Genomic DNA, 18,636 nt, shown 5'->3' on the forward strand with positions numbered 1-18,636 from the left:
CATAGACTCCCTTTGCCCTACCACTCCCTCCCCCCAGTTTCTCCTATTACCAATATCTTGCATTAGTATGGTACGTTTGTTACAATTGATAAGCCAATATTGATACATTATTATTAACTAAAGTCTATAATTTACATTGGGGTTCACTCCTTGTATTGTACATTCTGTGGGTTTTGACATATGTATGATGGTATATATCGACCATTATAGTATTATACAAAATAGTTTCACTGCTCTAAAAATGCCCTGTGCTTCACCTGTTCATCTCTTCCCCCCCTTCCCCTGAACCCCTGGCAACCAGTGATCTTTTTACTCTCTTTGTAGTTTTGTCTTTTCCAGAATATCATATAATTGGAATCATATAGTATATAGTCTTTTCACATTGGCTTCTTTCACTTAGCAATATGCTTGCAAGATTCCTTCATATCTTTTCATCCCTTAGTAGCTAATTTCTTTTTCACTGAATAATATTCCATAGTATGGGTGTACCACAGTTTGTTTATCCATTCACCTGTTGAAGGATATCTTGATTGCTTCCAAGTTTTGGCAGATTATGAATAAATCTATGTGCAGGTAAACATCTATGTGCAGGTTTTGCACAGACATAAGTTTTCAACTCTGTTAGGTAAATACTACAGAGCATGATTGCTGCATTGTATAGTAAGAGCATGTTTAGTTTTGTAAGAAACAATGAAACTGTCTTCCAAAGAGGCTGTACCATTTTGTAATCTCACCAGCAGTGAATAAGAGTTCCTGTTGCTCCCCATCCTTGACAACATTTGGTGTTGTCAGTGTTTGGATTTTAGCCATTCTAATAGGAGTGTGGTGTAGTATGATATCTTGTTGTTTGACTTTGAAATTCCATAATGAAATACAATGTTGAGCCTATTTTCATATGTTTATTTACCATATACATATTTTCTATGGTGAGATGTCTGTTCCAAACTTCTACCCATTTTTTAAATGGGCATTTAAAATTTTTTCTTATTGTTGAATTTTAAGAGGTTCTTTTTTGGGGTGTATTTTAGTTACCAGTCTTTTATCAGTTATCTGTTTTGAAAAGATTTTCTGCCAGTCTGTGGTTTATATTTCCATTTTTTAAACATTGTCTTTCACAAAGAAAAGTTTTTAAAGTTAATAAAGTACAATTTACTGATGTTTTTCTTTCATGGATCATGCTTTTGATGTTGTATCTAAAAAGTCATCACTAAACCTAAGGTCATCTAAATTTTCTCCTATATTATCCTCTAGGAGTTTTATAGTCTGGAATTTTACATTTAGGTCTGTGATTCACTTTGAGTTAATTTTTGTGGAGGATATAAGGTCTGCATCTAGATTCATTTTTTTCCGCATGTGGATGTCAAGTTTTTCCAGCACCACTAGTTGAAAATAGTGCCCTTTCTCTATTGAATTACCTTTGCTCTTTTGTTGAAGATCAGTTGGCTATATTTGTGTGGGACTGTTTCTGGGATCTTTATTTTATTCTGTTCCATCAGTCTATTTGTCTGTTCTTTTACCAGTACCACACTGTCTTATTACAGTAAATCTTGAACTTGGATAGTGTCAATTCTCCAACTTTGTTCACCTTCACTATTGTCTTAACTCTTCTGGGGTTTTTGCCTTCCCATATAAACATTAAAATCAGTTTGTCAATATCAACAAAATTTAAATAATTATTGGGGTTTTGATTAAGATTGTATTTAATTCATAAATCAGGTTGGAAAAAACTGATAACAATATTGGGTCTTCTTATCCATGAACATGGAATATCTCTCCATTTATTTAGCTCTTCTTTGATTTCTTACATCAGAATTTTTTAGTGTTACTCATGTAGATCTTGTACATATTTTGTTAGACTTATACCTAAGAATTCTATATCTTTGGTACTAATGTGAATGGTATTGTGTTTTTAATTTTAAAATCCAATTGTTCATTGCTCTTATACAGCAATTGACTTTTGTATATTAACCTTGTTTCCTGACACCTTGCAATAATCTCTTATTTGTTCCGGGAGTTTTCTTGTTACTGTTGTTGATTCTTTGGGATTTTCTACATAGTGAATCATGTCATTTGTGAAGAAAGACAGTCATTTCTTCCTTTGCAAATCTGTACACCTTTTTTTTTCCTTTTTGTTCTTTTTATTTCATTAACTATGACTTCCAATATGATGTTGAACAGAAGTGATGAGAAGGGACATTCTTGCCTAGTTTTTTTTTTTTTTTTTTTTTTTTTTTCAGTATGCGGGCCTCTCACTGCTGTGGCCTCTCCCGTTGTGGAGCACAGGCTCCGGACGCACAGGCTCAGCGGCCATGGCTCACGGGACCAGCCACTCCACGGCATGTGGGATCTTCCCAGACCGGGTTACGAACCCGCGTCCCCTGCATCAGCAGGCGGACTCTCAACCACTGCGCCACCAGGGAAGCCCCTTGCCTAGTTTTTGATGTTAGCAAGATAGTATCTAGCTTCTCCCCATTAAGTGTGTTGTTAGCTGTAGGGTTTTTGTAGGTGTTCTTTATCAAATTGAGGAAGTTTCCCACTATTCCTAGTTTACTGAGAGGTTTTTCCCCTTTCAAGACTATAAATAATTATTTTTTAATTGAAATGTAGTTGATTTACAATATTGTGTTACTTTCAGATGTACAGCATAGTGATTCAGTATTTTTGAAGATTATATTCCATTATAGGTTGTCATAAGGTAATGGGTATAATTCCCTCTGCTATACAGTATATCCTTGTTGCTTATCTATTTTACATATAGTAGTTAATCTCATACCCATGATTTGTCCCTTCCCCATCCCTCTCCTCTTTGGTAACCACAAGTTTGTTTTCTATATCTGTGAGTCTGTTTCTGTTCTGCATATATATTCATTTGTATTTTTAGATTTCACATATAAGTGATATCTTATGTGGAATCTAAACAATTTCTCTGTCTGACTTATTTCACTAAACATAATGTTCTCTATGTCCATCCACATTGCTGCAATTGGCAGTATTACAATTCCTTTTTATGGCTGAGTAGTATCCATTGTGTGTGTGTGTGTATGTGTGTGTGTGTATATATATGCGTCACATCTTCTTAATCCAGTTGTCTGTTCATAGGCACTTGGGTTGCTTCCATGTCTTGGCTATTGTAAATATCACTTGCTGTGAGCATTGGGGTGCCCGTATCTTTTCAAATTAGTGTTTTTGTTTTTTCTGGATATTTACCCAGGAGTGGAATTACTGGATCATATAGTAGTTCAATTTTTGGTTTTTTAAAGAACCTTCATATTGTTATCCATAGTGGCTGCACCAATTTATGTTTCCACCAACAGTGTATGAGAGTTCCCTTTTCTTCACATCCTTGCCAACATTTGTTTTTGTGACTTTTTTTTTTTTTTTTTTGGCTGCACTGCATGGCTTGCAGGATCTTAGTTCCCTAACCAGGGATTGAATCTGGGCCCGCAGTGAAAGCAGCAAGTGCTAACCCTGGACCACCAGGGAATTCTCTATTTGTACACTTTTTGATGATAGCCATTCTGACAGGTATGTGGTGATACCTCTTTGTGGCTTTGATTTGTATTTCTCTAATAATTAGTGATGTTGAGCATCTTTCCATCTGCCTGTTAGCCATCTGTATGTCTTCTTTGGAAAAATATCTATTCAAGACTTCTGCTCATTTTTTTGATTGGATTGTTTGTTTGATATTGAGTTATATGCTCTGTTTGTGTATTTTGGATATTAACCTCTTGTCAGTCATATAATTTGCAAATATGTTCTCCCACTCTGTAAGTAGTCTTTTCATTTTGTTGATGGAAAGTTTCCTCTGCTGTTCAAAAACTTTTAAATTTAATTAGGTCCCATTTGTTTATTTTTGCTTTTATTTCTTTTGCCTTAGGAGACTGATACAAGAAAATATGTCAAAGAATGTTCCACCTGTGTTCTCTTATGGGAGTTTTATTGTTTCAGGTTTTACGTTTAGGTCTTCAAACCATTTTGAGTTTATTTTTGTATATGGTGTGAGGAAATGTTCTAATCTCATTGTTTTACATGTGACTATCCAGTTTTCCCAGCATCACTTATTGAAGAAACTGTCTTTTCTCCACTGTATATTCTTGCCTCCTTTGTCATAGATTAATTGACTGAAGGTGCCTGGATTTATTTCTGGGCTCTCCATTCTGTTCCATTGATCTATGTGTTTGTTTTTGTGCCAGTACTACACTATTTTGATTACTGTAGCTTTATAGGATAGTCTGAAGTCTGGGAGGGTTATACCTCCAGCTTTGTTCTTTTTTCTCAGGATTGCTTTGGCAATTTTGTGGTCCCATATAAATTTTAGGATTATTTGTTCTAGTTCTGTGAAAAATGTCATGGGGTATTTTGATAGGGATTGTGTTAAATCTGTAGATTGCTTTGGATAGTATGGCCATTTTAATAAGATTATTTCTTACAATCCAAGAGCATGAGATATATTTCCATTTCTTTGAATCATCTTTAGTTTCCTTTATCAGTGTTTTATAGTTTTCAGAGTACAGGTCCTTCACATCCTTGATTAAGTTTATTCCTAGGTATTTTATATTTTTGGATGCAATTTTAAGTGGGATTTTGTTTTACTTTCTCCTTCTGATATTTCATTATTAGTGTACAGGAATGGAACAGATTTCTGTATGTTAATCTTGTATCCTGCAACCTTGCTGAATTCATTTGTTCTAATAGTTTTTGGGTAGAGACTTTAGGGTTCTCTATATAGAGTATCACGTCATCTGCAAATGTTTTACCACTTCCCTTCCAATTTGGACACCTTTTATTTCTTTTTCTTGTCTGATAGCTGTGGCTAGGACTTCCACTACTGTGTTAAATGGAAGCAGCAAGAGCGGACATCCTTGTCCTGTTACTGAATTTAGTGGGAAGGCATTCAGCTTTTCACTGTTGAGTATTATGTCGGCTATGGGTTGGTTGTAAATGGCCTTTTGCTGAGATACTTTATCATGGGTGGATGTTGGATTTTGTCAGATACATTTTCTGCATCTATTAATTTAATCATGCGATTTTTCCTCTTTAGCCTGTTGATGGTGATAGATTATATTAATTGGTTTTTGAATGTTGAACTAGCTTTATATAACTGGGATAATTCCCACTTGATTGTGGGGTGTAGTTCTTAAAATAGATTGTTGTATTATACTTAGTAATATTTTGTTGAATATTTTTATATGTATGTTCATGAGAGATATTAGTCTATAGTTTTCTTTTCTTCTAGTGTTTTTGGTTTTGGTATCAGGGTAATGCTGGTCTCATAGAATGACTTAGGAAATATTCTGTCTACATCTATTTTCTGGAAGAGATTGTAGAGAGTTGGTATAATCTTTTCCTTAAATGTTTGTTAGAGTTCAGCAGTAAACCCATTTAGGCCTGGTGCTTTCTGTTTTGAAAGGTTATTAATTATTGATTTAATTTCTTTAATAGATATAGGCCTATTCAGATTCTCTATTTCTTCTTATGTAAGTTCTGACAGATTATGTCTTTCAGGGAATTGGTCCATTTCATCTAGGTTATCACATTTGTGGGTACAGAGTTGTTCATAATATTCCTTTATTATGTTTTTAATGTCCATGGGATCTGTGGTGATGTCACCTCTTTCTGATAGAAATTTTTGTATCCTCTCTTTTTTTCTTAGTTAGCCTGGCTAGAGACTTACTAATTCTATTGATCTTTAATAAAAAGCAGGTTTAAGTACCTGCTTTTGGGTCATTGATTAATCTTTATTGGTTTCCTGTTTTTAATTCCATTGATTTCAGCTTTAAATTTTATTTGTATTTTCTTTGCTTGCTTTGGATCTAATTTGCTCTTTTCTCCCCTAAATTCCCAAAGAAGCTTAGATTATTGGTTTTAGATCTTTCTTTTTTTCTAATATGTGCATTCAGTGCTATAAATTTCCCTCTAAGCCCCACTTTTGCTATATCACACACATTTTGGTAAGTTTTATTTTCATTTCATTCAAACTATTTTAAAATTTTTCTTGATATACCTTCTTTGACACATGTGTTATTTAGGACTGTGCTGTTTAACCTTCGATTATTTGGAGATTTTCCAGCTGTCCTTCTGTTACTGATTTCAAGTTCAGTTCTATTGTGTTCCTAGAGTAGATATTGTATGATTTTTATTCTTTAATAATTGTTAAGGTTTGTTTTATGGCCCCAAATTCATATCTTGGTGAATGTTCCATGTAAGTTTGAGAAGAATATGTATTCTGCTGTTTTTAGATGAATTAGTCTTTAGGTATCAATTGTATCCAGTTGGTTGATGGTGTTGTTAAGTTCAACTGTATCCTTACTGAATTTCTGCCTGCTGAATGTTTCCATTTTTGAAAGAAGGTTATTAAAGTCTCCAACTAATTGTGAATTCATCTATTTCTCCATGCAGTTCTGTCAGGTTTTGCCTCACATATTTTGATGTTCCACTGTTAAGTGCATACACATTAAGGATTATTACACCTTCTAAGAAAATTGACCTGTTTATCATTATGTAATGCCCTTCTTTATCCCTGATCGCTTTCCTTGCTCTAAAGTCTGCTCTGTCTGAAATTAATGCTACTCCAACTTTTTTTTAAATGAGGACCATTTTTAAAGTCTTTTAAAGAATTTGTTACAATATTGCTTGTTTTTTATGTTTTTTTGGTTTTTTGACCACAAGGCATGTGAGATCTTAGCTCCCTGACCAGGGATCGAACCCACACCCCCTGCACTGGAAGGTGAAGTCCCAATTACTGGACCGCCAGAGAAGTCCCCCGATTTTTTAAAATCAGTGTTAGCATGGTGTAACTTTCTTCATCTCTTTGCTTTTTTTTAAATTGTTTTTTATTTTTGGCTGCATTTGGTCTTCATTGCTGCATGCGGGCTTTCTCTAGTTGCAGTGAGTGGGGGCTACTCCTTGTTGCGGCGCGTGGGCTTCTCATTGCGGTGGCTTCTCTTGTTGCAGAGCATGGGCTCTTGGCACATGGGCTTCAGTAGTTGTGGCACGCAGGCTCAGTATTTATGGCACGCAGGCTCAGTATTTATGGCTCGAGGGCTCTAGAGCACAGGCTCAGTAGTTGTGGTGCACGGGCTTAGTTTCTCCGTGGCATGTGGGATCTTCCCAGACCAGGGCTCGAACCTGTGTCCCCTGCATTGGCAGGCGGATTCTTAACCAGTGCACCACCAGGGAAGTCCATCATCTCTTTACTCTTAATCTATATGTGCTTTTATATTTGAAGTGGGTTTATTGTAGACAATATTTGGGTCTTATTTTTTTTGATGCACGCTGACAATCTCTGTTTTTTAATTGGTATATTTAGACCATTAACATTTAAAGTGATTATTTATATAGCTGGATTAATATGTATCATATTTGTTACTGTTTTTTGTCATTGCCTTTGTTTTCTTTCCTATTTTTGTCTTTCACTCTTTTCCTGCTTTTTTTTTTTAATTGAGCATTTTGTAAGATTTTATTTTTCTCTCCTTTTGCACATCAATTATGGGTTTTTTTCTGCTTTTTTTAGTGGTTTTCCTAGAGTTTGCAATATACATTTACAGATAATACAGGTTCACTTTCATATAACACTATACTGTGTCATGGGTAGTACAAGTACCTGCTAACAACAAAATAGTACTAATTTCTCTCTCCTGCCCCTTGTATCATTGTTGTCATTCATTTCACTTATACATAAGCATATATTAGTAATACATATCGTAATGTATATTATATTATATATTTTATTAATATATATGATGTACGTACCTAATTGAATACATTATTGCTATTATTGTTTGAACAAACTTCTGTTAGAGCAATTAAGAAAAAGTTTTGTTCTTTACTTTCACTTATTCCTTCTTTAATACTCTTCCTTTCTTTATGTAGTTCTGGGTTTCTGACCTTACAATTTTCCTTCTCTCTAAAGAACTTTTAACATTTCTTGCAAAGCAAGTCTACTGGCAAGAAATTCCCTCAATTTTTGTTTGAGAAAGTTGTTATTTCTCCTTCACTTTTGAAGGATAATTTTGCAGGATTCATAATTCTAGGTTGGTAGGTGCTTTTCTCTCAGTACTTTAAATATTTCACTCAACTCTCTTTTCGCATGCATACATGGTTTGAAGAGAAGTCTGATGTAATTCTTATCCTTGCTATTCTATAGGTAAGGTGTTTTTTTTCTTCTGGCTTCTTTAAAATCTTTCTTTTTTTTATTTTCTGCAGTTCAAATATAATATACTTATGCATAGATTTTTTTTTTTTTTTTTTTTTTTTGGTGTTTATACTGCTTGGCATGTTCTCTTAGCTTCCTGTATCTGTGGCTTGGTATCTGTCAGTAATCTTGGAAAATTCTCAACTATTATCACTTCAAGTATTTCTTCTGTCTCTTTCTCTCTTTCTTCTCCTTCTGGTATCCCCATTATGGATGTTACACCTTTATAGTTGTCCCACAGTTCTATTTTCTGTTCTATTCTATCTTTTTCATGCTTTTTTCTCTTTGTATTTCAGCTTTAGAAGTTTCCATTGACATATCTTGAAGCTCATTGTTTCTTTTATTGGGCATGTCCAGCCTACTGATAAGTCCAACAAAGGCCTTTTTCATTTCTTTACAATGTTTTTTCTTTCTAGCATTTCCTTCTGATTCTATCTCAGAATTTTAATCTTTCTGCTTACATTACCCATCTGTTCTTACAAGTCATCCACTTTTTCCATTAGAACCTTTAGTATATTAATCATAGTTATTTTAAATTCCTAGTCTGATAATTCTAAAATATCTGCTGTATTTGAGTCTGGTTCTGATGCTTGCTCTGTCTCTTCAAACTGTGTTTTTTTGTCTTTTAGTATGCCTTGTACTTTTTTGTTGAAAGCTGGACATGATGTACTGGATAAAAAAACCCGAGATAAACAGACCTTTAGTGTGTGGTTTTGTGGGGTTTTTTTGCTAGGAGTTGGGCTGTGTTTACTGTTTGCTGTAGCTGTAGGTGTCAGAGGCTAAAATTTTCTCAGGTGTCCTTGTTTTTGTTTCCCCTCTTGTCTTTGGGTTTCCCTAGAGACTTTCTCTTAAGGCCTTTGACATGCAGTTATTTATGTTGTAGTCTCATTATTATACAGAAGGCTTATTGATGTCGTGGTGAGGTGTGTGTGTGGGGAACACTATATAGTCCTGTTATTAGGTCTGTCTTTTAGTGAGCCTATGCCCCTTGGGTGGGACTCTCCCAAGTTCTCAGTTTTGTTACCCCACTACCACGGTCATCTTTAGGTAAGACAAGAAGGCTAGGAGGAGTTGAGTTGGGTATTTCCCTTTCCCCAGGTTGATCAGGCTCTAGTAAAACCCAAGATGTTTCACCTCTGGTTTGATATCAAGTGTCTCTTGAGGGCTGGATTTGTTAAGAAGAACAGAAGGCTCTGAGCATATTTCAAGATAGTTACTTTTCCCTTACTCCTGTCAGGAAACACAAAGGGATTTTTCTCCAGTCTTCATTCTGAGAACTGATGGGGCTCCTGGAGGTAAAGCTTACAAAAATGTGGTGGCCCTAACTTGGAGTTTTTAATTCTTAAGCTTGTTCACACTGAGCCTCTAGCACTTCATCAATTTAAGTTTTTCTACCCTTTACTGGCTTCAGTGGAGGATCTCTGCTCCTGGACTTCTGCTCCAGTAAGTTATAATTCTGTATATTTGCCTCCAGTTTTGAGAGTAGCAGTTTGGCCTGTGTCCTCAGTTCTCTGATGGATCTAAGGGGAGTTGATGATTATCAGTTTGTTAAGCTTTTTTCTTGTTGTGAGGAAAGAAGTGGTGACTTCTAAGCTCCTTACATATTGGATTGGACTGTTATGACTTTTCTAGATAATAGTTATCAGAAGTCCTAAAATTCCCTTTGATTCAGTAATATCATCTCTAGAAATTGATCTTGATAAAATAATGAGAGATAGGCACAAAGGTAAATGCATGAAGATATTCACTGAAGCATTATTTATAATAGCCAAAAATGGAAATAATACAACTGTCTAACAATAAGATATTGGTTTATAAAGGAAGGGCGCGAAGAAAGAAGAAAAGAAAGATAATGTCTCTACTTATATCAAGGGAGAGCATAAGTAACTAGAATGCACAGTTAACCCTTATGACATCTTCTTAGTGGCTCTATCCTAGTACTAACACATTATAATACTTTAAGTCTTATTACCTTTCTGGTCATTCTAGATCAGTAAATATGAAGCATATAAAATACTTCATGTGTTTCTATGCTAAAGGGAGAAGGAAGTGGAAACCAGCCTTTACTGAATACTTCCAATGTATCCATTAAATGCTTCTCGTTCCTTATGCCATCCTTATAAAGTAAGAGTTATTTTCCTCATTTTTACAGATTAGGAGATGGAGATTAAAAGAAGCATTTCCCTTGTTATAATGAAATGATCTGTTTGTGCATTTGCCTCCCATATTAATCTGTATGGTCTCTGCAAGCAAGGACCAGTTACATTTGTCATTTTACATTAGTTCCTAAGAGTGTCTGGCACATAACAGATATCCTGCAAAGTCTGTTGGAGTGTGAAAGGTAACTTGTTCTACATCACATAGCCAGAGAATGGTAGTGGCCATGATTTAAAAGCCTGTGCTGTCTTCCACTGGTACCACACTGCCTCTCTATTCCCTATCACCTCCAGAATGGGTTAGGAAGTGGTACTGGCATTTGTGTTACTATCTCTTTAGTAGTTTTAAAGATTCCCAGGGTACATTTGACTGATAAATCAATTCTTGTTTAATGCCTCTGAGTTTGTAGAGTAGTTGCCTTCATGTGATTTGTGAATTACTTTTAGTAATAACCAGACTGTAAGTATGGTGAGCTCAGGTGTTCAGCTATATGATTTAATACTTGTCCATATTCTACAATTTTGTGATTTTATGATCCTAAATTTGGACAGCCCCTTACATACTGATAACGTTTCCTGATGAATATATCCAGTGAGAATTAGTCAGTGTATCACATTGGACAGATCATGGACTTTGAAGACAAGCAGATGATGTTTTTTTATCCCAGTTGTGCCATTTACCCCTTGTGTGATTTTGAGCAAGTTGTTTAATCTCTCTGTGTCTCAGTTTTCTCATTTCTAAAATGGAAATGATGATTTCTACCTTATTGGGTGGTTTGAAGATTAAAGTTTAAATGAGATAATATATTGAGTACTTGGTACATGGTAAACATTTGATAAAAAGTGCCTCTATCAACTTATCTTGACAGTTGAAATGATGAGCCACATCTATGAGAGAAAGTTTGCCTGGGACAGATATAGTCTTGAACTTGGTACTAAATACACAGAAATGCAAATTACAGGACATGGAAGATGTGTATTATCAATAACGTGTGGAAAAGACCTGGGGAGCCTCAGCTGACTGCCTACTCAGTCTGAGTCAGCAGTATTATGTTGCAGCCAAAAAAGGTTTTAAGGATAGCACCCAGATCAAGGAAGGAGACAGTTCTCCTCCCTTCTGCTCTGGTCAGATTCTCCTTGATTTCTCTATTTCATTTCTGGGCATGAGCATTTAAGAGAATCATTGATTAACCAGAGTCTGTTAAAAAGAAGCACAACCGGGCTTCCCTGGTGGCGCAGTGGTTGAGAGTCTGCCTGCCAATGCAGGGGACACAGGTTCGTGCCCCGGTCCGGGAAGATCCCACATGCCACGGAGCAGCTGGGCCCATGAGCCATGGCCGCTGAGCCTGCGCGTCCGGAGCCTGTGCTCCGCAACGGGAGAGGCCACCACAGTGAGAGGCCCGGGTACCGCCAAAAAAAAAAAAAAAGAAGAAGAAGAAGCACAACCAAAGTGGTGAGAAATCGTGAGACCATGCTACTTAAAAGAGTAGATGAATTGAGAAGATCTAGCCTGGAGAGTGTGTTAGATAGAAAGTGTAGGTGGGGGAGGGGAGGTTGGCATGATAAAATAAGTATCCATTTCTAAAAGGTTATCGTGTTAAATTGTTCCCTCATAACACTAGGAGATAAAACTATGACCAGGGATGGAAGTTGTATGGAGGAGATTCAGTTTAAGCCTTTCTTGCAAAGGATTAAAGCTATATGAAAATTAAACTGCCTTCCTTGGTTTTTGGTGATCAAGTAAATGCCAGATAAGTATATTGCTGGGATGCCCTAGAGAAAATTCATCATCACTTCTGACTGCAGATTGGACTAGAATTAAATGATCTTAAAGACCCTTCCAACTTTATATTTTTGTGATTTTATATACAAGCAAAGTATGGGTTATTTGAAATGCAGTGTATAAAGGCGGAGATGGTCAAACCAGTCCTTGCCTCTATGAAACTTACATTTTAATTGGAGGAACAACACAAATTTTAAAAGTTTTAAAGAGTATTAGGATGAAATCACAATAAGAGAATATCATAGGGCTGATTATGATTAATTGTTAAGTTAATGTTAATTGAATACTTTTCAACCTTGTATGTTTTGTAAAGCACCAGTTACTCTCAAAGAACATGAGTGTGATGATCCTGGGAGTGGGGAAGGAAGCATATTTACATGTTTGTATGTTATTATACTGATAAGTTATAATAAATGTCAAGGGCTTAAAATTTTTAATGACAAAGCTTATTAAGTAAACTTTCTAGTGGGCAGAATATATGAAGGTCCAGGTGTTATATTGATATTTCAAGGTTAGAACTAAAGTGACTGAATATTGCAATAGAATAAGGTTTTTGAAGTTTGTTTTTTTTTTTTTTTTGCGGTACGCAGGCCTCTCACTGTTGTGGCCTCTCCCGTTGTGGAGCACAGGCTCCGGACGTGCAGGCTCAGCGGCCATGGCTCACGGGCCCAGCCGCTCCGTGGCATGTGGGATCTTCCCGGACCAGGGCATGAACCCGTGTCCCCTGCATTGGCAGGCAGAGTCCCAACCACTGCGCCACCAGGGAAGCCCTGGTTTTTGAAGTTTTATTCCACATTAGATATGATGTCCACCAGGGCTAGAACAGGAACAAAGCCAGTGTTTGTTTGGTGAAATTGGATCTGCTTAGAGACAAATGCTTTTATTTATGATTAAGAAACTTGTTCAGCATGTGTGTGATCAGCGGGTATATGGGAAATTTCTGTACCTAATACTCATTTTTGCTGTGAACTGCTCTCAAAAATAACGTCTATTAAAAATGGTTCAGGGCTTCCCTGGTGGCGCAGTGGTTGAGAGTCCGCCTGCCGATGCAGAGGACACGGGTTCATGCCCCAGTCCGGGAAGATCCTACATGCCGTGGAGCGGCTAGGCCCGTGAGCCATGGCCACTGAGCCTGTGCGTCCGGAGCCTGTGCTCCGCAACGGGAGAGGCCACAATAGTGAGAGGCCCGTGTACCGCAAAAAAACAAAAACAAAAAAACAAACAAAAAAAAACAAACAAAAAAAATGGTTCACATCTTCATATATTTTAAATTAATGAAATCAAATTTCATAATTTAATGGAGTCTAATTTATGAAATTCTGAACTCATCATGGTAATTTCTAGGTAAGGTGACCATCAGTAAACTGGAAAGATCATAATTGCCACACATTCAGTTAGAACTCTTGACATCTTCAGCTGGATATTTTATGTGGTTTCTCAGTGGTGGTAGGAAGGGGTGGGGAATGTGAGGGTTATACCAGTAACATCAACACTTGGTTGACATGGACCCTAGAAAAGTAATGCCCAAAGAACAAAAATTTTGCAGTGTTCATCCTTCAGCAACCAGTCCGTGTGGCAGGTGTAACTCTGCCTTGGGACAGACACTTCTGGCTAAAATAGCTTGATGATGCTTGATGCCTCTCTAGCCATGAACATCCTCCAACTAAGTCCACCTGCTCACCAGGGCAACTTCTGACTAATGTTCGGTTTCCTCTCTTTTTGTGCCAATTGGGAACCTCTGTACTTTTTCTTATATTATAAATATTCATTGAGGAATACTATCTATTTGAAAATCTTTTTTATATTATTCTCCAGCTAACACAGTTTGAAAATACTGGATGTCTCTTTCCTCATCAGTAAAGCCAGTGTTTGTTTGGTGAAATTGGATCTGCTTAGAGACAAATGCTTTTATTTATGATTAAGAAACTTGTTCAGCATGTGTGTGATCAGCGGGTATATGGGAAATCTCTGTACCTAATACTCATTTTTGCTGTGAACCTAAAACTGCTCTCAAAAATAACGTCTATTAAAAATGGTTCAGGGCTTCCCTGGTGGCGCAGTGGTTGAGAGTCCGCCTGCCAATGCAGAGGACACGGGTTCGTGCCCTGGTCCGGGAAGATCCCACATGCCGTGGAGCGGCTAGGCCCGTGAGCCATGGCCGCTGAGCCTGTGCGTCCAGAGCCTGTGCTCCGCAACGGGAGAGGCCACAATAGTGAGAAGCCCATGTACCACAAAAAAACAAAAACAAAAAACAAACAAAAACAAACAAACAAAAAAAATGGTTCACATCTTCATATATTTTAAATTAATGAAATCAAATTTCATAATTGAATGGAGTCTAATTTATGAAATTCTGAACTCATCATGTAATTTCTAGGTTAAGGTGACCATCAGTAAACTGGAAAGATCATAATTACCACACATTCAGTTAGAACTCTTGACATCTTCAGCTGGATATTTTATGTGGTTTATCAGTGGTGGTAGGAAAGGGAGGGGAATGTGAGCGTTATACCAGTAACATCAACACTTGGTTGACATGAACCCTAGAAAAGTAATGCCCAAAGAACAAAAATTTTGCAGTGTTCATCCTTCAGCAACCAATCCGTGTGGCAGGTGTAACTCTGCCTTGGGACAGACACTTCTGGCTAAAATAGCTTGATGATGCTTGATGCCTCTCTAGCCATGAACATCCTCCAACTAAGTCCACCTGCTCACCAGGGCAACTTCTGACTAATGTTCGGTTTCCTCTCTTTTTGTGCCAATTGGGAACCTCTGTACTTTTTCTTATATTATAAATATTCATTGAGGAATACTATCTATTTGAAAATCTTTTTTATATTATTCTCCAACTAACACAGTTTGAAAATACTGGATGTCTCTTTCCTCATCAGTAAAGTGTTGGGGGTAGATTGACTCATCGCTAGAGAGTTCCTTACTTGTAAAGTTCTGTAGCTTTATAAAATTAGTTCAGCCCTTAACAAAAGTATTGGAATTATTTTGCCTGGATGTAGTTGTAAATATTTAATGGCATGGTAAGATGTACATACCGCATTGTTAAAGTTAAAAAATAAAAAAGGATTTAAAAATAGATGTGTATAGTTTGATCCTGTGTTTACATATATGTATAAATAGGTATACACACATTTATAGATTAGATATAGCACTGTGTGGATTATTGATTGAATATTATTGATTATCCCTGAGTAGTAAGATTACAGGTTTTTTATTTCCTCTTCTTTCTCCTCCATAATTTCTGTTTACCAGTTGAATTAATTTTATAGTAGGAAATGGCATTTGAATCTGAATAAAACAAAGTGTCCTTGTCTTGTAAATTGTTTTAATTCAGCACTCTACGAAACCTAATACAAAGGAAGATCCAACGAGGGACTTGAAACAACTTCTCCAAGAGTTGAGAAGTGTGATCAACGAGGAGCCACCCGTGCGCCTGGGCAAGAGCGAGGAAGACGGGAGAGCACCATCTCTGGGGTTCTCCTATGTGGCTGTGTAAGACTGAGTGTACTTGACAGTGGGAAGGCTTCTCTAATCAGTGGGTGGCGATCACGGTGTCTATGTGGGACAACTTCTGGGGGGTTGAAGTTTCAGTAACTTTGAGGGGTATCTGGACATTACCAGGGAAAACAAAAGTGGATGAGTTAGCAAAAGTAAAACACCTTGACATCAGAGAAAATAATAGCAGTAGTTTTCCTACTCAGAAATTAGTCAAGGCAACGTGTTACCCAAAGTTACATTCATACAGTAATTTATAGTTCCCAACAGATGTCACATTCATAATCTTATTTGATTGTCACAACAACTGTCTGTTTGAGACAAGATAGAGCAGGATTTATTTATCCCATTTTAAAAATGAGAAAAACACAAGTTCCAAAATGTTGACTTACCTACAACCACACATGGTGAAGCTAAAGCTCAAACCCTGAGAACTGCATAACTCTCCAGGTATAAGCTAATTGGAAAGCTTTGGTTCTCTAGGCATTAAGTCTAGGCAATGACTTAAATTAATAAAAGTCAGATCCAAAAAAGGATTCAACCAGTCCACCAGCCACTGCCTGCACGTACCTGCAGAAATCAATGAGATCCTCATACTCTTTTCAAAAGTGTTTTAAATTTTTAATGTGTGCTATTATTAAATCAGCTTAGAGCATTTTAATATGGTATATACTATATTCTTAGCATTTTAATACTAATTATATGTTGTTAGTATTATAATAACCCATCGTAATTTTGTTTTCTGGTTATATGGCAAATATCTCAAAATAATACTTTCTGACATAATACTTTTATATAAATAATCTCCATTTTCTTAAGATGTTCAGTTAGTGTTTATTAACCTGAGGTAGCAAAATATTAATTGGATTTGTCTATTTTTTATTAATAATATTATTAATAGTAGTAGTAAAATATTAATAACAGTCCAGTTACCTAGCATAACATTGCATTCTCTGAATCACATGTTAGAAACATTCTATTGTCACTCCATCCAAGAATACTTACATGTGCAGGACACTTTCATTTTTTTTAAATGTTCTCAAGCATTTTATTTTTTCTCAGTTTTTTTTATTGAAGTGTAGTTGATTTACAATGTTGTTAATTTCTGCTGTATAGCAAAGTGATTCAGTTATACACATATATACATTCTTTTTTTTTAATATTCCTTTCCATTATGGTTTATCATGGGGTATTGAATATAGTTCTCTGTGCTATACAGTAGGACCTTGTTGTTTATCCATTCTGTATATAAAAGCTTACATCTGCTAACCCCAACCTCCCCCTCCATCCCTCCCCCACACTCCCTCCCCCTTGGCAACCACCAGTCTGTTCTCTATATGTCCATGATTCTGTCTGTTTCATAGGTAGATTGATTTGAGTCATATGTTAGATTCCACATATAGGTGATATCATATGGTATTTGTCTTTCTCTTTCTGACTAGCTTCACTTAGTATGATAATCTCTAGTTGCATCCATGTTGCTACAAATGGCATTATTTTGTTCTTTTTTATGGCTGAGTAGTATTCCATTGTATGTATATACCACATCTTCTTTATCCATTCGTCTGTCGATGGACAGTTAGGTTATTTCCGTTGTCTTGGCTGTTGTGAAGAGCAGAGCACTTACATTTTTGTCATAACTTTATAATATGCCTTCTAAGCCAGAGCAGTATTATCAAGCTCATTTGACAGATGATTACATTTAGACAGATTAAGTTGCCTCCACCTATGAGGCAAAGAGACAAAGTCAGAAGTAAACATTAGAGACCCTGGCTTCCAGCACTAATCATTCCACAAGATTACCATGACTTCCCTGATCAAACTTCCATCACTTCAACCACTAATGATAGGCTTGACTATATTGAACTGTATTCAACATGAATATATTTAGCCCCTGCCGTTAGAGAGTTTATGTTAATTTGCTGTAATCCTACAAATGACCTTGTCATTTTAGGCTTTGGCACCAAAGCCAGAACTCAGCCTCAAGTGTTTAAGGGTTCAGGAACAAAAACATTTCTAAATTGACAAATTCCAGGGGTAGCACTTTGCAAAATTTGCTTGGAGGCCTAAATTCTACTGTTGTGCCTTAAAGAAGAGTTAAATACATAGGAGCAATTGATTATTTTAAAAATACATGGAATCTAGAAATTATTCTTTGTATAATTAACTGAGAGTTACATTTATCTATACAGAGATGATAGAATAAGAGATTACATTACTGAATCAAGGCTGAGATTAGAGATATGCCATAGGTGAGAGGAATCTGAGATTCTGAATCTAATGAATTGTCCAGGAATTTTACATGTGACCAGGTAATTTGGGAAGTCTGGACAGTTCACATGAGAATTGATGGAAAGTTGTGATAGTGTTTAACTGAAACCAAAAAGGATTTTGGTGAAATGTACTAAAGTAATTTACTTTCTAGAAATTAACTTAATAGGCATTTTTTTAAAACACCTTTATAAGAGTATAATTGCTTTACAATGGTGTGTTAGTTTCTGCTTTATAACAAAGTGAATCAATTATACATATACATATGTCCCCATATCTCTTCCCTCTTGCATCTCCCTCCCTCCCTCCCACCCTCCCTATCCCACCCCTCTAGGTGTTCACAAAGCACTGAGCTGATCTCCCTCTGCTATGCAGCTGCTTCCCACTAGCTAGCTATTTTATGTTTGGTAGTGTATATATGTCCATGCCACTCCCTCACTTTGTCCCAGCTTACCCTACCCCCTCCCCATATCCTCAAGTCCATTCTCTAGTAAGTCTGCATCTTTATTCCCGTCTTGCCCCTAGGTTCTTCTGACCATTTTTTTTTCTTTTTTCTTTTTTTTTTTTTTTTTTAGATTCCATATATAAGTGTTAGCATACGGTATGTGTTTTTCTCTTTACGACTTACTTCACTGTATGACATCTCTAGGTCCATCCACCTCACTACAAATAACTCAGTTTCGTTCCTTTTTATGGCTGAGTAATATGCCATTGTATATATGTGC

General features: G+C 36.4%; 1 protein-coding gene across 1 annotated transcript in view; it reads left to right on the forward strand.

Moving 5' to 3' along the window:
• Nucleotides 1-18,636, forward strand: part of CCDC158 (coiled-coil domain containing 158) — a gene marked incomplete at both ends in the record, with an annotated part of 84,667 nt that overhangs the window by 45,247 nt on the left and 20,784 nt on the right. The window contains 2 exons of the mRNA XM_082653701.1: nucleotides 15,480-15,637; nucleotides 17,833-17,892. Coding sequence (XP_082509827.1) covers nucleotides 15,480-15,637; nucleotides 17,833-17,892 — 218 coding nt within the window. The remainder of the gene's footprint in view (nucleotides 1-15,479; nucleotides 15,638-17,832; nucleotides 17,893-18,636) is intronic.

This window comes from Grampus griseus, assembly GCF_964374135.1.
Source record: "Grampus griseus genome assembly, chromosome: 4".
Classification (NCBI taxonomy): Eukaryota; Metazoa; Chordata; class Mammalia; order Artiodactyla; family Delphinidae; genus Grampus; species Grampus griseus.